At 33.2% G+C, this 23,548-nt stretch overlaps 1 protein-coding gene across 1 annotated transcript in view; it reads right to left on the reverse strand.

Moving 5' to 3' along the window:
- The window catches only part of Mekk1 (mitogen-activated protein kinase kinase kinase 4), a 142,416-nt gene that overhangs the window by 24,616 nt on the left and 94,252 nt on the right, over positions 1–23,548 (reverse strand). Inside the window, exons 41-57 of the mRNA XM_080146397.1 lie at positions 21,597–21,656; positions 18,375–18,440; positions 17,932–18,042; positions 17,193–17,260; positions 16,643–16,744; positions 14,803–14,842; positions 14,315–14,395; positions 10,771–10,883; positions 9,070–9,128; positions 8,629–8,697; positions 6,625–6,688; positions 5,893–6,004; positions 4,713–4,864; positions 4,069–4,160; positions 3,730–3,756; positions 1,369–1,458; positions 427–516 (exon numbers count right to left, since the gene is read on the reverse strand). Coding sequence (XP_080002523.1) covers positions 427–516; positions 1,369–1,458; positions 3,730–3,756; positions 4,069–4,160; positions 4,713–4,864; positions 5,893–6,004; positions 6,625–6,688; positions 8,629–8,697; positions 9,070–9,128; positions 10,771–10,883; positions 14,315–14,395; positions 14,803–14,842; positions 16,643–16,744; positions 17,193–17,260; positions 17,932–18,042; positions 18,375–18,440; positions 21,597–21,656 — 1,396 coding nt within the window. The remainder of the gene's footprint in view (positions 1–426; positions 517–1,368; positions 1,459–3,729; positions 3,757–4,068; positions 4,161–4,712; positions 4,865–5,892; positions 6,005–6,624; positions 6,689–8,628; positions 8,698–9,069; positions 9,129–10,770; positions 10,884–14,314; positions 14,396–14,802; positions 14,843–16,642; positions 16,745–17,192; positions 17,261–17,931; positions 18,043–18,374; positions 18,441–21,596; positions 21,657–23,548) is intronic.

Below are 23,548 nucleotides of genomic sequence, written 5' to 3' on the forward strand. Positions count from 1 at the left end.
CTAACCAAATTGGTATTAATTCTATAATTTTTATTTTAATATTCGCGGAAATTGTCTTTAATACAATGCTATAAATGATTTTTCAGTGTGGCTAATTCACCGGATATAAATCGGTTTCAAAACCATACTGAAAATAATAATTATAAACTTTCCTGGACACCCTATTACTTTTATATTAGGATTAATAAATATAAAATCTATGTTAACACCTCTCTGCCATGAGAATTTGACCCTGTCAGGTTTGCTGGCATCCATGCCCGCCAGGATGGAGATATTCAAAAAAAAATTCTAACCTTTAGTTATGTGTCATACCCATATTTAAAAAGTCTCTCAGTTATACTTAGCCCTCTATCTTTCACACACAGAAAATGAGATAGAAAAAACCAAGATCGTTAAGGGTTAATGAATATTTAATTAGGTACTTACCTATTTTAACACCTCTCTGCCACGAGAATTTGACCAATCTTGCCTTAATATGGATTCTGTCCTCGTGCAGGGTTTTATCCAACACTCGTCCTGTAAAGTAAATAATAGTTAAAGGGGTAACTTTATTAAAAACAAGGATGACAACATCCATAAAAGCGAAGCGCTGAAACGGTAGGACAAATGGACATTAATACTTGTATAGTGTCAGAACTGAATAATCCGAACATAAATTTGTATAGAGTCAATGCAAAATTGAAAGTAAATTTGTTGAAAAACTGCTTGATATAGAATACTGTTTATGGACATACTTACATTTTTAGGACTTAATTATAGAGTTGCTTCGCTTATAATAATGTACTTTGTTGTCACAGGAATCAGCATACAAAAAATCAGATCAATCGGATAATTAGATCATATAAAAATTTGATGTTAAAAAAGTTAAAAATCAACATGTTTAAAATGGACGTACGGACATTTTGGTAATGATTATAGAGTTGCTACGCTTTCTAAATCGTACCTAATTACTGCAGGAATCACCATACAAAGTTTGAAATCGATAGGACAATTCTAACATGCCTAAATTAACGAAAAAAGCTATCCGTTACGGACGGACCGACCCTAATTGTAGAAAAGCTTCGCTTTCTATCGCTTTTAACAAATGAAAACAAATGTACACCAAGTTAAAGCAAAGAGGGTGGATGAAAGAGATTAGTCTGAATCCGGATCTTTAAGGAGTTAACTTTTCCGTCTTCTAGCATATTGCTTCTGCTCTTTTGTAGCGACTTGGCTGTTTTAATATTCGCAACGCTATTGGCTGATATTCCAAGACCAATTAATTGAAAGTCGGCACAGGATCCACGGGGTGGGGACATAAAATTATCTAACTCAATCCCGCCTCTATTGTTTTAAATTGATTCCCTGACAACAAGCGGATTAATTTACCTATGGTTTGTTGATGAACTCTGGTCTCATCCCTCTCTTGTTCAAAATTCTCAATACTCCTCTTTACTCGTTCTCTCCATGGTAGGTTTGCTAGGAAAAATATTTTTTAAAATCATAAAACAAATATCCTAATATATAAATTATAGTACCTAGGTTTTTTTTTCAATTTAAAAATTTTAGTACCAACGGTAGGTCAAACAAACATTAACACTTGTGTCAGAACTTAATAAGCAGAATATAAGTTTATGTAATCAATTGTAAGTAAATTTTTTTGCAGAACTTCTGTTTAAGCCTAAGGACATACTTACATTGTGTACCTTGTGGTAATATTAATCAGTATTATAAAAATAACATGAATAGGATAATTATAAAATACAAAAACTTGTCAAAAAAGTTAAAAATCAACATGTTTTTTAGTCTAGATAACTTACAGATGACTTATACTAAACAACTAAAATTAAAATGTTAAACGGAAAAAATATTAACTAGTACATGAAAAGACAACAAAAAAACTCCACCAATTATCAATTTATTTCTAACATTAATTAACCTTTAACTAAGAATTTAGACAACGTAGAAGATAAAGGATACAAAAATTGAAAATAAAATATTAAAATCCTTTGTACTAGCTTTAAATTTTAATCCTCATATAATTCAAAGTAACAGGATGTTTGCCTGTCGTTTTTGTGTCCGTCTTTACAGAATAATTTTGGTTACCGCTGAACCGATATAGTTCTCCTTTACAGGGTAGCTTCCCATAGGTCTTGGTAAGGGTTATAACTATTTTAGGGATAGGTACCAACAACCACCCAAAAGAAATCGCCCCCCTCCCAAAAAAATAATTTTTTAAAACTAAAAATGGGGGGTAGTCAAGCCCCCCCTTCCCCCCGTCACAAAGTTAGTTGTGTAAATAAGGTACATATTCTATAAGCAAGCTCTAAAAATATAAATAAAACAAAATAGTTTATTGTATATCCTAATAAAATATAACTAGCTAATTAAAAACGAACAAAAGGTTATTAAACAAAGAATATTTCTTGTCATGTGATGAATAGTTATTTATCGCATCGTGTCATAGACAGCTTTCCGCGGATATTAAGAAGTAAAAATTATAATATTAATTTTTAGGCCTCGATGAGCCGTAGGCATGGGGTAACAAAACTGGAATTAAATTTATAATTTTTATTTTAATATTCGTGGAAAGTTTTCTGTAATACTATGCTATACAGGATTTTCAGTATGGCTGAGAACCGGTTCTAATCCAACGGATATTAATCGGTTTCTAAGTCATACTGGAAGAGTCTATCCTAATAATAAAATTCTATTCATAAGCACTTTCATAAATAAAAGGCAAGGATGTGTATTGTGTATTTATGTGTAAAATGTACAGCAGTGTAAAGTAGGGTTTGGCCTGATGTATATTTGGCAGGATAATGGATATCCGGCCGGATAACCGAATATTGAAGTTGCAAAAAAGTTATCTTCATGGAATGGTGTTTTATTTTATAAAAAAAAGGTTAAAACTTGAAAGTCAAGTAACTATCATGTTGTCTATACTACTTCTAGACAATTAATCTATAACTACTACTTCACATACTTCTACTTTTCTTAAGAAGGTAAAACTTAAATCATTTTCTCACATTCATTCGAATCCGGTGGATAGGAACCGGTTCTCATCCATACGAAAAAACTATGTCTAGCATCGTACTATATCCATCTTTCTTCGAATATAAAAATGTACAATCATAAGATTAAAACAAGTTTTTTTAGACAGTGCCTTCGGCACCTCGGGGCTAAAAAAACTAGTTTTAATCATAAAATTGTACATTCTATATCCGCGGAAAGCCAATATGATGCGAGAAATAACTATTACTAGTATCGTAATTTATTTAAAATTACAGAAATAATGCTTGTGGTGACTGTTTGTTAACAGGGATTTTTGATATTTGCCCAGTTCACAAATAACTTTTAAAGGTCGACCGATTATTTCTGTCAACCTAAACAAGTACAACCCACAAATACCTTTATAAAATCGGTCAACCTAAAACTTCTATAGGTCGACTTAAAATTTCCAGAGGTCGACCTTTGTCTTTTGTGATCTGGGGTATTGTAAAGTAAAGTGCAAACCAATATAAACAGTTTTAAAAAACAAAACAAACAAAATATGAATTGACTAAATCTAAAACACAAAACAAGAACACAAAAAAAGAAAAACAGAATGAACTTCACAAACTAAGATTTAATAACTACTAAACGGTCAAGCTAAATTTACATTTCTAGAATTCGTTTAAAAGTAATAAATCTTAATATGAAAAGTTCTGTTTTCCACAAAAACAAAACACAACACATTTTTATACTTACGGTCCATCGATGTACTCCAGCGTCGAGCTAAGGAAATAATTTTAATTAAGTTCTTTTTCTTCCATTGATCTCTAAAATTACTACCAAGGAGATTTTTTGACATAGATATGAAATAAAAAAGTGTAGATTTTACTATTCATTTGTCTAAAAGCTTATGAAAGAGCATTTCTAAATCAAACATGACAACACTAAAAAGAAAAAAGTATTAGCGAATCATCAAAAATTATGGAGGAACGGACGGTCAATAGTGATTTAAAGTGATGTTCAATGTTCATAAAAAAGGAAGATTTATAAGAAAAATAAAATTAGTAGTTTCGCTACTAAAAACTCCCAACTTACCAAAAACAGGTACTTTAACAGAAATATCGGCTGCGTCCATATCATCCAAATGAACACTTCGTCTGTGCCCCTCGCTACGCTTTCTTCGGCCCCTAAACAAGAAAATTTTTCTGTCTTTAGAGAGGAAGGGGATAATTGTTTATTACACTATATAGTCCCCAAAGTTTTATAATAACGTTTCCTTATTCGTTGGCTTAACAACTTTTGGGACTTAAATTAAATTATGTTAGGTTGATTCATTAAGTTGAGTGTTCAAATGTTTCAACCATCTTAATCTACAGGAGGGGTAATTTTGTGTATTATCATTGGGGATATACTTTAATTTATCGGCCATTGTGGTATCCCTTTAGATCCCCGGTGGCTCACAATCTCGTAAACAGCTGGATTAATATGGTTCTCCTTTACAGTGCAGCACATTATACTTCCAGGAAATGGTAATAACTATTTTGAGGTTTGAGGGTGGGTACCTACCTTAATTAAATTTTGATTGGTTCGTTACAAACTAGAAGTGTCCAAACTTTTTAACCAATAATTTAATCTACAGAAGGAGTAATTTTTTTATTGTAATTTGAGATGAATATCAATTTATCGTCTACTGTCTTATCCCTTAAGATCTAAAACTTAAGTAATTAAAAAATACTTACAACGTATTGTAGGGGCTTGTGGGTATGACCCCTCCACCCGGTAGCTGATGTGAGGGGGATAGGGGCGAGGTACTTCCCCCAGGCAGATGTGTGGGACTCCCTGGGGATAGGGGCGTCGTAGGTGGTGGCATTATTGTGCGGTCCAAGTCGGCCTAAAAAAAGGTTTTTTTTTATCAAAAACTATTGAAATTCAAACAACATCTCATAAAAGTAAAAAAATGATTATCAAAGCATTTATCTATAATACAAAGTAGAACGATGTCTGTCCGTCTGTCCGTCCGTCCCTTAAGATCTCGGTAACCACTGAACCGATCGGATTCTATTCTTCAGGGTATCTACCTAACTATTGGTCCTGTGGTGGTTTTAAGCTATTTTCTTGGGGGGTGGGACACCCCCAACCCCCCCAAAAACAAAAAAAATCCCCCCCATTTTTTTTTGTAAGAAATATCCTTGGTCCTTTGTAGAAGATTCCTTTGTGGAATATTTCCTTTTTGGAAGATTTCCTTGGTCCTTCTTATTATTTTTTTTTTTACAAATTTCACCTTACACTTTTTTTACCATCTCGTTTGGGCAAAGCCCCTAGAGGCTAGGGGCGAAGCTGCTAGTAATAATATAAAACACTAACCAAACCTAACAAATCAAACCCCTCCCCCCCCATTTTTCCTCTTAAGTATATTTAAGCAGAGAGAGATGGGAGAATGGGCAGTTTATTACACTAGTCCCCAAAGTTTTATAATAACATTTTCTTATTCGTTGGCTTAATAACTTTGGAGACTTTAATAGAATTTTGATTAGTTGTTTCTTAAACTTGAGTGTCCAAACGTTCAAACTAATACTTTTAATCTACAGAAGGGGTAATTTTGTGTATCCTCATTGGGGATGTACATCAATTTACCGGCCATTGTTTTATCCCTGACTGCTTACCCTGCTATCCATAGAGATAGTTCTGTGTGGGGAACCAGTTCTAAAACCCAGAGAGAGAGAGAGGGGACAATGGGCTGTTTATTACACTAGTCCCTAAAGTTTTATAATAAAATTTTCTTATTCGTTGGCTTAATAACTTTTGGGACTTTGATAAAATTTTTATTGGTTGGGTCATTAAGAGTGTCCAAACGTTCAAACAAATAATTATAATCTACAGAAGGGGTAATTTTGTGTATCATCATTGGGGATTGCTTACCCTGCTATCGACAGAGATAGCTCTGTGTGGAGAACCAGTTCTAGAACCGGTTCTGGAGCTGGTTCTGGACCCAGATCTAGAGTAAGGACGACTGGGCAGGTCAGGACCGTCTCTAAAATAATAAAAAAAAGATTAGTTTTTTTTATGAAAACTTATACCTTTTTAAGAAATAAAGCTAACTGTCATTTTTATCAATAATAGAATGATTGGATGTAAATAGTATTAGTCATATTTAAAATAATTTTGAAACTTATACATTTCTAGACAGTTACCCACCTACTTTGACTCATAGAAACCCAACTACTTTATAGAACGACAGGATATTGTTATTGAAAAAATGCTAGGTATGAAAAATGTTTTGTTCCTGATATTTGTAAAAAAAAAACACGAGAAACTAAGAGTAATTGGCGGATTCCCTCAAATTGCCTGGTCGAGCACAGGACCCCTTTATATTGAAATAATTGAAAATAAGATAGAGGGGGGGGGGGGGTTTCTTTGTTAGTTTATTAATTTAGGTTTGGTTTGGTTAGGTTAAGGAGAAAAACGTAAACCAAGGCATTTAAGGAAAAGCACCAAGTAAATAACATAAAATTGCCTGTTCTTTAATTCTTCCTAGTTCCTAATTTTAAGAAGCTATAATAGTTATTTATCGCATCGTATTATAAACAGCTTTCCGCGGATATAAAGATGTACTTATGGCTTAGAACCGGTTTTAATCCAGCGGATATTTACCTGGATTTTCTATCAGGGTCTGGAGCTACATGGTTGTGACACTCGGTTATTAGGTTCTTGAAATCTGTACAAATAAATTAAGTTAGATAAAAATTTAATAATAGACTTTCTCGTATTCATTCGAATCCGGTGGATAGGAACCGGTTCTCATCAATACGAAAAAACTATGTCTAGCATCGTATTATACCCAGTTTTCTACGAATATAGGAATGTACAATCATAAGATTAAAACTAGTTTTTTTAGCCCGTGCCTTCGGCACCTCGGGGCTAAAAAAAACTAGTTTTAATCTCATAATTGTACATTCTATATCCGCGGAAAGCCGTTTACAATACGATGCGAGAAATAACTATTCTCGTATTCATTTGAATCCGGTGGATAGGAACCGGTTCTCATGAATACGAAAAAACTATGTCTAGCATCGTATTATATCCAGTTTTCTACGAATATATAATTGTACATTCTATATCCGCGGAAAGCAGTTTATAATACGATACGAGAAATAACTATTACATATTTATATATAGTTAGGTATTTATTTTTATCTAGAAAAATCCCTAGGCATATAAAAGTAACAGAATGACTGTCTGTCTATGTATCTGTTGCTTAAGATCTCGATAAACGCAGGAAAAATCTGTTTCTCCTTTCCAAGCTTCTTTTAGATCCAGTGAAGGTTTATAACTATTTTGGGAAAGGTAACCTCAACCCCCCTCCCGCCCGGAGAAATATTACCCCCCATAAAATATTTTTTTATTGTTTCTTTGTAAACTAAATTGGAAAGTGGATGGTCGACTAAACCCCCCCCCCCAAAAAAAATTTCCTTGAGTGCTTTTAGAGGCCCTTAAGGTGCCGTAGCCGCTTGTGTTAAATAGAAACACAGCATTTTTTTTTACCAAGCTAAAGGGTGAGCAAAAAAAAATGCGTAGATTTTTAAAATTCAAATTGCGCGGCTTGTGTAAATAGTAGAAAAATGTTACACATATTGTTAGAACCGCTAAGAAGTCTATTTTTTGGAAATATAAAAATGATTCCTCTACTACGTATAGTCAGGGAGCTATGTGTTAAAATGTCCCAACTGGCTTAAAACTTTACTTGCGAGTAAATCATAAAAGATTGAATTAAAGGATATGCAAATAAAAATACGTACATTTTTAAAATTCTAATTGCTCGGCTTGTGTTAATGGTAGAAAAATGTTTTGCATACCTATGGAATCGCTATAAACTCTATTTTTGGGAAATATAAGAATTATTCATGTGCTACGTATAATTTTTGAGCTATGTGGTAGAATGTCCCAACTGACTTAAAACTCAAAAAAAAAATTTTTCATGTTTCTCACATTTATCAATACAGCTCCTAAACTAGAAATAGCACAAAAATCGTACTTATATTTCCAAAAAATAGAATTTATGACGGTTCTAACGATATACATAGAATTTTTCTACTATTCACACAAGCCGAGCAGTTTGAATTTTAAAAATGTCCGCATTTTTGCACACCCTTTTTTTATCTTTAATGATTTACTCGCAAGTCAAGTTTTAAGCCAGTTGGGAAATTCTACTACGTAGTTCCTAAACTATAAGAAGCACAGTAATGGTTCTTATATTTCCATTAAATAAACTTCATAGCGGTTCTAACGGTATGCATAACGTTTTTCTACTGTTAACACAAGCCGCGCAATTTGAATTTTAAAAAGGTACATATTTTTTTATATACTTTAATCTTTAATGATTTACTCGCAAGTCAAGTTTTAAGGCAGTTGGGACATTTTACCACATTGCTCCTAAACTATACGTAGCACATGAATCGTTTTTATATTTCCAAAAAATAGACTTCATAGCGGTTCTAGCGGTATGCATAACGTTTTTCTACTATTAACACAAGCCGCGCAATTTGAATTTTAAAAATCTACGCATTTTTTTTTGCTCACCCTTTAGTTATGGTCTAAAATAATATCAAAAAGACATTAAAAAAAACCGATTTAATTAATTATACAGAAAAATTTTACCTTGAAATTCACAATCGTCCAGGTACTTTGTGTTCTGAGGATTTGCAGCATGTATTGAAAATTCAACTCCTTAAAATATGTTTAAAATTTGAAGTAGACCATTTTGCTAAAACTCTAGGTACCTACTTATTTTGTTATTTTACTTCCCATCCCCAAGGAGGGAGGAGACATTTGACTATAAATTACACTGGTACCGAAAGTTTTATTTGTTATTTTAGTTGTTGGTTTAAAATTTTTTGTGCTTTTATCGGGTTGGATTTATTGGCTCCAACTTAAAAGTGTCCACACTTTTTGAACTATAGTTTTAATCTACAGATGGGGTATTTTGATTATCATCATTGGGGAATGGGATGTATGTCAATTTACCAAAAGTTTTAATCTACAGATGGTTTAATTTTGTCTATCATCATTTGGGATCCCCCATCCTTTTTATAATCTTACCTTTAAAAGCCCAATCAGGTCTTAAACCTTTTCCACTATCACACCAGTTCAACACAAATCTAAAATAAATTTATGTAATTAAAATTAAAATTTCATTTTGTCTTATAATACCATCTAACAAAAAAGTTATGATTTATTAGTAACAGGATGTCCATGTGTACCGAAGGGTTTTACTAACCGCTAGACCTATACCTAACCATCAATTGTAACCAAAGAATAGGTAATTTTGTGGATCATCATTTGGGATGTACATTAATTTATTGGCAATTGTCTTATCCCTGCTATTGGCATATCCCTATAAATCTTACTTCATCCATTGTTTGGAGAACTGTATAGTAAGTTACCCTGGCCAAATATTTCCTCCCCTCTTCTCCTGTGATCAGTCGGTCCAATTATTTGTGGTACTCGAACCCGAGATCTATCTATATATCTATCTATCTAAATCTTACTTCATCCATTGTTTGGAGAACTGAATAGTTCCCCTGGCCAAATGTTTCCTCCCCTCTTCTCCTGTGATCAGCCGGTCCAATTCTTTGTGATACTCGAACCCGTGATCTATCTATCTATTCATATATCTATCTATCTATCTATCTATCTATCTATCTATCTATCTATCTATCTATCTATCTATCTATCTATCTATCTATCTATCTATCTATCTATCTATCTATCTATCTATCTATCTATCTATCTATCTATCTATCTATCTATCTATCTATCTATCTATCTATCTATCTATCTATCTATCTATCTATCTATCTATCTATCTATCTATCTATCTATCTATCTATCTATCTATCTATCTATCTATCTATCTATCTATCTATCTATCTATCTATCTATCTATCTATCTATCTATCTATCTATCTATCTATCTATCTATCTATCTATCTATCTATCTATCTATCTATCTATCTATCTATCTATCTATCTATCTATCTATCTATCTATCTATCTATCTATCTATCTATCTATCTATCTATCTATCTATCTATCTATCTATCTATCTATCTATCTATCTATCTATCTATCTATCTATCTATCTATCTATCTATCTATCTATCTATCTGTCTATCTATCTATCTAAATCTTACATCATCCATTGTTTAGAAAACTGATAGTTCCTCCCCTCTTCTCCTGTGATCAGCCTGTCTATCTGTCTATCTGTCTATCTGTCTATCTGTCTATCTGTCTATCTGTCTATCTGTCTATCTGTCTATCTGTCTATCTATCTATCTATCTATCTATCTATCTATCTATCTATCTATCTATCTATCTATCTATCTATCTATCTATCTATCTATCCAACTATCTAACAATCTAAATCTTACTTCATCCATTGTTTGGAGAACTGGATAGTTCCCCTGGCCAAATGTTTCCTCCCCTCTTCTCCTGTGATCAGCCGGTCCAATTATTTGTGGTACTCGAACCCGAGATCTATCTATCTATCTATCTATCTATCTATCTGTCTATCTATCTATCTATCTATCTATCTATCTATCTAACTAACTAACTATCTATCTATCTAAATCTTACTTCATCCATTGTTTGGAGAACTATATAGTTCCTCTGGCCAAATGTTTCCTCCCCTCTTCTCCTGTGATCAGTCGGTCCAACTCTTTGTGGTACTCGAACCCAAGATCTATCTATCTATCTATCTATCTATCTATCTATTTGTCTATCTATCTATCTAAATCTTACTTCATCCATTGTTTGGAGAACTGTATAGTTCCCCTGGCCAAATATTTCCTCCCCTCTTCTCCTGTGATCAGCCGGTCCAATTCTTTGTGGTACTCGAACCCGAATTTGTAGCACTGAAATAAAAAATAAAAAACTATTTAAATTTAAAAACTTTTTTCATACTCTTTAGAATTTTTGAAAGGTGTAACTTATTTAACTTTTCACCACCCTTAGCTGTTTAAAGGGCATAGTAGACCTTTTAGAGGGAGTTTTGACGGATATAAGATAACAGGGGGGAAGGGGAAAGGTGAATTAATTTTGCTAAAAGTGTGGATTGGATACACATCTCTTCTGTACCCTTCTATAAGGGGGGGGGGGGGGGGGTGCGTAATGACATCTATTCTTAATCCGTGAGCAAAATGGTCTAAATATTGAGCTAGACCCTTCAAACTTGGTATATAAGCCTAGTCCTATAGATATTACATCTAAATGGCAAAAAAATCCAAAATTTTTTATTTTTAGGTTAGGTTAGGTAAGAAAAACCCTGCGGAAATGGGGTTTTTAGGCTTTTTTTGGTCTATATTGATGTGGAAACTTACCTTAAATTGTGTTTTCTTAGGGTTTTAACTTAAATACACTGTGTCTATTCATAAGGACATTATTTAAGAAGATTCAGCAAGTTGGGGACCGACCCCAGGGGGCTAGGTGGGTGGCCCGCAAGGGTTAAGTGCATTTTTTCCAATATATATGTTGTGACACATCAAATTATAGGTTTTTTAGGTCAAGGAACTCAAATTCAGAGCTAAAATAAACATTAGACTAATCTGAAGCTAGCCCCAGCGGGCTAGGTTGGTGGCCCGCAGGGGTTAAGTGCATTTTTTCCAATATATATCTTGTTATATATCAAAATATAGGTTTTTTAGGTCAAGGAACTCAAATTCTGAGCGAAAATTAGCATTAGACTAACCTGAAGCTAACCCCCCCCCGGGCTAGGTTGGTTTTCTGCAGGGCGTAAGACCATTTACCTAACCTAACCTAGAAACTTACTAATATTTTTACAGGTTTTTTTCCTTGAATAAACTGTGTCTATTAAAGGGACTTTATTTAAGATGATCCAGCAAGTTGGGGACCGACCCCAGGGGGCTAGGTAGGTGGCCCGCATGGGTTAAATGCATTATTTTAAATATATATCTTGTTATTTATCAAAATATAGGTTTTTTAGGTCAAGGAATTCAAATTCTGAGCGAAAATTAGCGTTAGACTAACCTGAAGCTAACCCCCGGGCTAGGTTGGTTTTCTGCAGGACTTAAGAGCATTTACCTAACCTAACCTAGAAACTTGCTTATATTTTTATAGGTTTTTTTTAATAAACTGTGTCTATTAATGAGGACTTTATTTAAAACAAGCGGCTACGCCTCCTAGAGGCCTCTAGGGGCACTTGAGAAGGGGGGAGTCGAATTTGATAACCCAATTTTTTATATTAGATTTTAAAGAGAAAGTAAAAAAAATTTTTTGGGGGGGGTGCCCTTCCCACTCCTTTTTTATTTTAGTTAAAAAAATAGAAAAATAAAAAAAAACTAAGGGGGGAGGATTGTTATTTTTTGGGGGAGTTGGGGGTGTCCCACCCCCCAAGAAAATAGTTATAAACCTTCCCAGGACCTATGAGAAGCTACCCTGTTCAGCGGTTAGCGAGTTCCTTCGGTACAAACACACAGACACACAGACATCCTGTTACTTTAGTATAAGGATGATATAATATAATCCGCAGGGGTTAGCCTTAGGTCAGTCTAATGCTTAAAATAGCTCTGAATTTGAGTTTCTTGACCTAAAAAACCTATAATTGTATAATTGTATGACAACTCAAAAATGCACTACACCTCTGGGCCACCCACCTAGCCCGCTGGGGGCGGTCCCCAACTTGCTGGATTATCTAAAATAATGTCCTCATTAATAGACACAGTTTATTCAAGGAAAAAAAACAAAAAGAATAAGTAAGTTTCTAGGTTAGGTTAGGTAAAATGTACATAATCCCTGCGGAAAATCTACCTAGCCCTCGGGGGTTAGCTTTAGGTAAGTCTTGTGCCAATTTTAGCTCTGAATTTGAGTTTCTTGACCTTAAAAACCTATATTTTGATATATAACAAGATATATATATAAAATAATGCATTTAACCCCTGCGGGCCACCGACCTAGCCCGCTGGGGCTAGCTTCAGATTGGTCTTATGCTAATTCTAGCTCTGAATTTGAGTTACTGACCTAAAAAACTTATAATTTGATGTATCACAACATATATATTGGAAAATATGCACTTAACCCCTGCGGGCCACCCACCTAGCCCGCTGGGGTCGGTCCCCGACTTGCTGGATCATCTTAAATAAAGTCTTCATTAATAGACACAGTTTATTCAAGAAAAAAACCTGTAAAAATATAAGTAAGTTTCTAGGTTAGGTTAGGTAAATGGTCTTACGCCCTGCAGAAAACCAACCTAGTCCGGGGGGGTTAGCTTCAGATTAGTCTAATGCTAATTTTCGCTCAGAATTTGAGTTCCTTGACCTAAAAAACCTATATTTTGATATATAACAAGATATATATTGGAAAAAATGCACTTAACCCCTGCGGGCCATCAACCTAGCCCGCTGGGGCTAGCTTCAGATTAGTCTAATGCTTATTTTAGCTCTGAATTTCAGTTCCTTGACCTAAAAAACCTATAATTTGATGTGTCACAACATGTATATTGGGAAAAATGCACTTAACCCCTGCGGGCCACCCACCTAGCCCCCTAAGGTCGGTCCCCAACTTGCTAAATCATCTTAAATAATGTCCTTATGAATAGACACAGTGTATTTAAGTTAAAACCCTAAGAAAACACAATTTAAGGTAAGCTTCCACATCAATATAGACCAAAAAAAGCCTAAAAACCCCATTTCCGCAGGGTTTTTCTTACCTAACCTAACCTAAAAATAAAAATTTTTGGATTTGTTTGCCATTTAGATGTAATACCTATAGGACTAGGCTTATATACTAAGTTTGAAGGGTCTAGCTCAATATTTAGACCATTTTGCTCACGGATTAAGAATAGATGTCATTACGCACCCCCCCCCCCCTTATCTACCTGTATCAACTATATATCTATAATATTATCTATCTATCCACTATCTCTATTTATCTATAATATTATCTATCTATCTATCTCTAATATTATCTATCTATCTATTTACCTGTTGTAATATTTCTCTCATTCTCTTAACAAGAGTATATCCATCCACTATCTATATCATCTATCTATTTATAATATTATCTATCTATCTATAATATTATCTATCTAACTATCTATATATCTATCTATCTATCTACCTGTTGTAATATTTCCCTCATTCTTCTGACCAAAGTATCTCTATCCACTATCTATCTATCTATAATATTATCTATGTATCTATCTATAATACTATCTATCTATCTACCTGTTGTAATATCTCCCTCATTCTTCTAACAAGAGTATCTCTATCAGCTATCTATCTATCTATAATATTATCTATCTAACTATCTATATTATCTATCTATCTACCTGTTGTAATATCTCCCTCATTCTTCTGACCAGAGTATCTCTATCCACAGGTTCAAGTCCCTCAAGACTTGATGTATCACACTAGAAATAAATACAAATAAATAATAAATAAAGGAAGGTTAAATTTAATTCCATCCAGGCTTTGATCAATCTCTACATTTTTGAATTGCAGTGTAACGCACTCAATCGCCCAGGGAAACATGGTAATGAGTCGGACCAAGGCATTACCCCAACTCTAACTATCTATATCGCGCATATCACATAGCAGCAGAAGAACCATTTATAACGTCTTTAGTTATGACGCCGTATTGGACCTCAAGATTCAAACCTATCACCTCCCCGACGACGAGCGGATACGCTACATGTTGAGCCACGGTCACGGGCTAAAACATTAATAATATTCGATTTTATTGTAATAAATGTCAAAGAATCCAAAAAGTTTCATAGAAATACTAATACCTAGCGATTCTAAACAATATTAAAATTACCTTTTCCTCAACTGAGATAAGCTCTTCGCTGATTTTCTCTCTACAACAATAATGACAATATTATAAGATTTTACAAAAGGTTTGTTTCTTTACTTCTTTTTAAAAGCGAAGCTTTTCTATAAATAGGGTCGGTACATCCGTCCGTCCATAACGGTTAGCTCTTTTCGTTAATTAAGACATGTTCAGTGTGGCCACAACCAAAAAAATACTGATACTGAAGAAAAAAAAGGAAATACTGAAAATACTGAATCCTAAAATAAGAAAAAATACTGAAAATACTGAAGAAAAAAAAGGAAATACTGAAAATACTGAATCCTAAAATAAGAAAAAATACTGAAATACTGAACAAAAATATACAAATATTGAATAAGTATTTTTTTATATGATTCCTCATTTCAAAATTTCATATATCATACCTTTATAATTTGGGGGATATTTTAAAGACCTTTTAATTTTGCCTCTTAGATTTTCTTGCACCAATTAAGCAGAAAATGACTGATAAATATTTTAAATGATTACAAAACTTAAATAATTTTTAGTTAATTTAAGAGCATGCTAAAAAACTTTACCTTTAATAATCATGCAAAGTACTCACCTTAGATTATTCATTCTATTAATAGACAAAAAAAAATATCTGAAAAAAATACTGTATAAAAGCATCTCAAATATCTAAAAAATTTATATTTGAGATGAAATTGAAAAAAAATGTATATTACCATCATAGACGTCCAAGCTTTTTATTTTTTTTTGGGGGGGGGTAAAATTTTTTTTTTGGGGGGGGGAATTCGCTTTTGGGGGGGGGTAAAATTCGCGCGTCGCAATTTTTTTTAAACCACCCAAAATTTTTACCCCGGGGGTAAAATTTGCTTGTGGGGGGGTTAATTACCCCCCCTGAAATCTGTTGGCAGGGGTAAATTTATTTTACTCCCCCCAAAATTTACCCCCTGGGGTAAAAATTTTTTTTTGGGGGGGGGGGTAATTTAAATTTTATTAAATATTTAGTATTAAAAATGCGCGCGAAGCGCGCAAAATTTTTTTTGTTAGAGATTTTTATTTTTTTGGGGGGGGTATTTACCCCCCAAAATTGTTTGGGGGGGGGGGGGAAATACCCCCTCCTTAATGGTTGAGGGTAAATTTTAAACGGGGGGGGGGGGGGGGGGGGTAAAATGAAAAAAAAATTGGGGGGGTAATCGCCCCTTTACCCCCCCCCCCCTTGGACGTCTATGATTACCATAAAAAAAACAAAATTAATGTACAAAGTTATAGGGTAATTTAAAGGAAAGTAAAGTGAGGCGCGAAGCGCCGAAAACAATCTGACATCAACTACTTGAAAAAACATCTTATTTATGCAAAAATTTTTGGAATTTAAGAAATAATGAAAATACTGAATCATGAAAATTTCCAAAAACTGAAAAATACTGAATAAAATTTTCAAATACTGAATATTCAGTATTTACTGAAAATACTGAAGCCCCAATTTCCAAATACTGAAGAATACTGAAGATTTTCAGTATACTGAAGAATATGGCCACGCTGCATGTTAGAATTGTCCTATTGATTTCAAACTTTGTAGTATAATTTCTATAACAGTTAGATACAATTAAGAAAGCGTAGCAACTCTATTATTGTATTCAGAAAGTCCGTACGTTCTTTTTTAAATATTCTTTCAGTTATTTACAACAAAAACAAAAAAAAAATTAGTGTTTGTTGTCATTCCTAAGGCTGAGAGCCCCCTGCTTGACATCCTCAAGGCTGGAGGCGATGGCTTGGCTAGTCGCTTGTTGATCTATCTATCTATGTATCTACCTATCTATCTATAATATTGTAATTATTATCATTCCTAAGACTGAGAGCCCCCTGCTTGACATCTTCAAGGCTGGAGGCGATGGCTTGGCTAGTCGCACGTTGATCTTGAACACATACCAACACATCTCGCATACACCTAAACATTAATGATGCTTTTGTTTTGTTCTCATATATGTATAGGAATTCAAGCAACTTTTTTTTGAAATTTGGCAACCCATCTTGTTATCTAATTCATAAACAGATTTGAGCCCCATAATCCTAATTTGCTATGGTTCTCCTTTACAGTGAAGTTTCTTATAGATCCCGGGAAAGATTTTACTATATTGGGAAGTTTACCTCTTCTATTCCTAGTGCCTCTATATCGTATTAAATAAAGTAGAAGGTTTTTTTCTGAAGCTAAGATCTTAAGAACTACAGAACTGGGTTACAAATCAAAGAAAAGCTTTACATAGGTCCTGTGATGGTACTAGGCTATTTTATTTTCAGATTTGATTCGTTATAGCCCCTATTTTCCCCTCTAGATGCTTGGGTCGTAGCCGCTAGTCATTAAATAACTCAAAAGATAAACATTTTAGATAATAAACCTGCTAAACTCCTTTCTTCTAGATTCCAGTTGTACCGCGGTTGGAGCTACTAACAGTACTCCATGTACCTGGACATAATATATAAAATAGTTATTTATCGCATCGTATTATAAACAGCTTTCCGCAGATATAAAATATATATAATTATAAGATTAAAACCAGTTTAGTTAACCCCAAGATGCCGAAGGCACGGTCTAACAAAGCTGGTTTTAATATTATGATTGTGTACATTTTTATATTCGTAGAAAATTGGATAAAATACGATGCATAATTTTCCAGTATGGCTGAGAACCGGTTCTTATCCACACATATATTAATCGGTTTCGATGCCATACTGGAAAAATATTTAAACATTAAACAGTAAATATGTCACGAGCTTTAACAATAAAGGTGGAGGAAACGGCAATAAACTTCAGCAAGTTATGGGACAGATAGGACAAGGGACCAGGATTCTGTCAAACAATTAATATGAGTAAAAATTTTCACTCAACCCACTTCCTTCTCCCCCCCCCTTCTTATCCACTTTCCTTTAGTTGCAGAAAAATTACAATGGAATTGATTTGCTGAATCATAGCCTGTATATTACAAATTATTAGTATGTGGTTCATTTTCACTAAAAAAAGTAGGTAGGTTCATTATAATAAAGTATCTTTATGATTTATTACATAGTCTTTATAGCATATTGTATGTAGCAAACGAATTAATAGTTTGACAATTAAAACCAGTTGTTAAACATTACCTCAATTTGAGACAAAGAAATGGTGGTTTCTGCGGTGGGTTTGACAAAAATAGTTTCCCCCTCCCACAGCACAGCTTCTTCGGGCTTGTGTTCTGTTAGTACTAGATAACCCTGGTCATATTTTAACATTGATTCAACAGATTTTTATGATTCCTATAACAGTTGGAAACGATTTAGAAAGCGTAGCATCTCTATAATCGTTACCAAAAAGTCCTTACGTCCATTTAAAAAATGTTCATTTTTAACTTTTTTGACAACATTTTTATAAGTTTGTTATGATTGTACAATTCATCTGATTTTTGAAATGCTGATTCCTATTACAACAAGGTACAATGTTAAATAAGCGTAGCAACTCTGTAATAAAGTTCTAAAAATGTAAGTATTTAAATCTTCGCTTTTGTGAGCTGTCATCCTTGTTAATTGAAAGTTTAATGTTTAAATGCCTGATTCATGTCATTAATAGATGTCTGTCCACAGTGCATATCAAGTAATTTTATTATATGTTCTTCCTAAAATATTATAAGATTAGAGTAAAACTATAGAGGGGTAAGGGGTTAAATTACTGTATGTCCCCACCCCGAAGACCGTGTACCAACTTTTAATTGGGTCTTTGAAAATCAACCAATAGCGTCGGGAGTATCAACACAGCCAAGTGACTACACAAGAGAAGAAAGCAATTTGCATGTTTTAAACAATAGTTGTAGTCTACAGAAGGGGTAATTTTGTGTATCATCGTTGGAGATGTATGTACGTCAATTTATCGACCATTGTCTTATCCCTTTAGATCCCTGACTTGTTTAATTAGATTGTCAAAACAAGGACGTTTTGTTCCATAACAAAATGATTTTTAAAAAGTAAAAAGCATTTAAATTGCAGTTTTTTTTGAGGATTTAGCGGTGGCCTGTAGAAAAAGTGCTACTGTCGAGCCCCATTAAAATGAACGTACCAAAACACGCTTCTAATACCCCTATTTCCAGTTTGGCTTCGAAACCGATTAATATCCGCTGGATTAGAACCGTTTCTCAGCCATACTGAAAAAGCATGTGTAACATCGTGTTACCGACAATTTCCCATAAATATTAAAATAAAAATCATAAAATTAATACCAGTTTTGTTCGCCCGGACGTTCAGCTGACAAAACTGGATCTAATCTTATAATTTTTCATTTTAGTATCCGCGGAAAGCTGTCTATAATACGATGCGATAAACAACTATTCTCATGCCGTTGCGCAAGAACGTGTACCTAACCAATTTGTTAAGTCCACAACTGATAGACATAATAAATACTTAGAAGTTTTTCTACCAAAAAATACTTCTTACATAAATGAAAATGATTAAAATGTTTATTAATTGAATATTATATAACACAAAACTTAAGTTAATCACCAACTAATCCAACCTAATTAATCATCTTTTTTATTAAAAGAAAAATAAAATTTTGTAAATTAACAAGAAAAAGATTTAGAACATCCATGAGTAACGAAGTTAATAAAAACAAGTCCCCAAAGTTTTGTAATAACGTTTTCATATTCGTTGGCTTAGCATCTTTGGGGACATGATTTTGATTGTTTGATTCATCAAGGTAAGTGTTAAAACGTTTCAACAACTAATTTAAATCTACAGAAGGGGTAGTTTTGTGTATCATCATTGGGGATGTACATCAATTTATCGTCCATTGTCTTATCCCTTTAGATCCCTGCAAGAATCTACATATGAAACTTGAGACATTTATCTTCGACTGCAACTTTTATGGACATACTTATACAGTCATGGAGTAGCGTTGCTACTTAAAATATAAAATACAAATTTCTGGTAATGTTAAGTGTTATCAAAAAAGGGAGAGGTACTTTTTAGAGATTCCGCAACATAATAAGCTAAAAATGTAGCTTCCTAAAAACAGGTATTAGATGATTTACCACAAAACTTTTAACTTTCATGACGTTGCAACGCGTTTTATGACACCCCTTGAGGCCTCTGTAAGCACTTAAGAGTGCTGTTATGGGGATATTTTTCTAGGGGTGATATCTCTTAGGAGGATGGTGGTAACCTCCCTAAAAATAGTTATAAACTTTCCCAAGACCTATAAGAGCTACATTAAAAAGGAAAACCATATCGGTTCAGCAGTTAAAGAGATCCTTCGGTACAGATAGACATCCTGTTACTTTTGTATAAGGATATAGATGAAAATTATGGTGTTTATAAATAAAGAAAGCACTTTGTTTTACGGAAGCTATGATTAGTTCAGCCCCCCTCCTTGTAATTTTTAGGAAATTATTTATGTAAACTTGAGATTAAAAAGAATTAATGAACAAAAGAATAAAAAACTTAACTTTAGATTATTAAAATTTGTAATTTTATGCGTTTTATTTTTTTTTAAATTATAAAAAATGTAAATTGTTTTAGTAGTTTTGAATGTTTTTAGGCTCGGCAGCTCAGCGACTAAGCCTCAAACTTTAACCCTGCACTGATTATGCTTTGAACACTTTTGGAAAAGAAGGATTGCCATATTTGGGTTTAGACTTCTAGCTGATTTTTAAAATTGTAAAACTTTGCCTTTTCTAAGGCTTATAGGCAGCTTACGGGCGGCTGTCGAGCTCTGAAAGTTTTCTCTTTAATATTTCAATTAACAAAATTCACCAAGTTTTTCTTTTTAACGAAAACTTTGTACCAAAAGAACTGAAACAGTAAATATGTAACTTCTAAATTATTGATAATATTATTGTAACCTCAAAAGTTTTAAATGTTTTTTTTTAAATAGAAGGGATAACCATATTCATTATAATACATTTAACTTTTTCTTTGTATTTTCGAGCACTTTTTCATTATTTTGTTGTTTCTTTACTTTAAAATAACCTAATTTTTTTTCAAAATATATATCTGATTTTACTATAAATATATGAAATATGGTTAATTTTGTGCAGGTTGACAAGGATTAGATGTGATTTAATCGAAATATATTCCTACAAATTGAGCTGTGTGTTTTTCCTTGGATAGTCTCTTTTCAACATCGCTGCCGTGTATTATTCCATTTTTTTAAATTATACTTTTAGGCCAGGGGCGTTTTTATTAATTTTAAATTGTTAACGAATGTGATTCTTTTTGCTACGATTAAATCAAAGAGAATATTTCCTACTTACCTCTTTTACTTTTCATGTAAGATACCCAGGGTATTAAGGGATAAGACAATGAGCGATCAAATGATTTACATCCCCAATGCTGACCCCTTCTGTAATTTAAAATTATCTGTTGAAAACACTACAGAATTGAACCAACAAATTAAGATTTAATAGAAGTACCCAAAGTTTTTAGTCAACGAATGATTCAACGGGTTAATATAATTTTGGGTACTGTTTAATATTAAGTTTAATGTCTTCTCGCCCTGAAAAATATAAATAATAGTTATTCATCCCATCGTATTATAAGCAACTTACCGCGGATATGAAAATGAACAACTAAGAGATGAAACCAAGTTTTATTATCCCCGAGATACCGAAAGGGCTAACAAAACTGGTTTTAATATTATGATTGTACATTTTTATATTAGTAGAAAACTGGATATGATACGATGTTATACATAATTTTTCGGTATGACTGAGAACCGGTTGAGGTTCTAATCCAGCGGATATAAATCGGTTTCGAAGCCATAAGTTGGAAAATAAAATTACCTTGTGCTTGATTGTCCCAGGAATAAATATTAGATGCTGCTTCGAATGTGGAGCTTTTACCTAAAAGAAAAGATGGTAATTTAATTTTTAAAACCGAAGCTTTTCTATAAATAGGGTCGGACCGTCCGTACGTCCGTCCGAGATAGATAGCCTTATTTCGTAATTTTTGGAAAGTTAGAATTGTCCTATCGATTTCAAACTTTGCATGGTGATTCCTTTAGTAGTTAGGTACGATTTAGAAAGCGTAGCAACTCTATAATCATTACCAGAATGTCCGTACGTCCATATTAAAAATGTTGATTTTTCTACTTTTTTAACAACAAATTTGTATGTGATCTAATTATCCGTTTGATCTGATTTTTGGTATATTGATTCCTGGGACAACAAAGTACAATATCATAAGCAAAGCAACTCTATATATAATCAAGTCCTAAAAATGTAAGTATGTCCATAAACATTATCCTGTATCAAGTTGTTTTTCAACAAATTTACTTACAATTTTGCTTCGATTATTATACTTTTATATTCTGATTATTCAGTTCTGACACTAAACAATTAAGTGTTAATGTCAGTTTGTCCTACCGTTTCGGTGCTTCGCTTTTATAGATGTTGTCATCCTTGTTTTTTTCTGTAGAGTTGTTTGATATCATTTAGTCAACGTTAGGACTTTCGGACCGATCCTTAATATAGAAAAGCATCGCGTTTATAAACCTTATTAAAATGATTTAATCAGAATATTTCCAGACCAAGACACAATTGTGTATTAGTTTTTCTGGAAATGGAAACACGTAAATACTAACAACTTGACTCAATTCATAATCTACGTCAGTTTTTTAATTTGAAAGAATTCCCATGGATCTAAAGGCATAAGACAATGGCCAATAAATTGGTGTACATCCCCAATGCTAATGCACAAAATTACCCTCTTTGTAGATTACTTTTAGTTGTGTAAAAGTTTGGACACTAACCAATTAAAATCCAATAAAAGTTCCCAAAGTTGTTAAGCCAACGACTAAGAAAAAAGTTATTATAAAACTTTGGGAACCAGTGTAATTACCAGCCCATTGTCTCCTCCCTCCCTGACGTCATTCAGTCTTTTAATATTAAGAGAATTCTAAAAAATATTCATTTTAATCTACTTTCATGAATTACCTAGCAGATTTAAAAAGCGGAGCTTTTCTATAATTAGGGTCGGTCCGTCCGTACGTCCGTCACGGACAGTTAGCTCTTTTCGTTAATTTGAACCGGTAAGAATTGTACTAATTGTAATTTTTGGAATACTGATTACCATTACCACAAGGTACAATACAAATGGGCTAGGGGCGAAGCCGCTAGTCCTATTATATAAAGTAGTAATTTTGTCTGTAGCAAAGGATCTTGATTTCCGCTGAACAGATAATGATCTTCTTTACAGTGAAGCTACTTATAGGTCCAGGGAAGGTTTTTGACTATTTTTGGGGAGGGTGATTACAACCCTCCAAAGAGAAATTATCTGTATAGAAATGCCCTCTACAAAAATCGAGGTTTATTGCTCCCTCGCCCACCTTAAATGCCCCTAGAGGCCTCTAGGGGGGCGTGGCTACTAGTACTTTTTACTATAGAATGTGTTTGTTGGAATAAGATACAAATATTTTTTAAATCCTTTTTTTTATATTTTTAAACAATTTGATCGTCAAAAGAAATATATGAATAAATATAATAATTTGACGTATTTATGATTTTTATATTTTTCCAATACGAAAAAGTTTATTAAAAAAGTTACGTCTATAAATAAATATTTAAAGGTTTATAATATTAATAAGAAAACGTTTTTTTTTTGGATAAAAAATCGTCAATGTACTATTGAGAGGTTTTAAATTGTTTAAACAAAACAATTTTTTGTTGAAAAGATTTTCATCCATAATAAAGTAACAGGATGTTTGTCTGTATGTGTGTAAGAAAGGATCTCGCTA

The sequence above is a fragment of the Acartia tonsa genome, chromosome 13 (genome assembly GCF_053477335.1).
Source record: "Acartia tonsa isolate MP-2025a chromosome 13, ASM5347733v1, whole genome shotgun sequence".
In the NCBI taxonomy this organism is placed as follows: Eukaryota; Metazoa; Arthropoda; class Copepoda; order Calanoida; family Acartiidae; genus Acartia; species Acartia tonsa.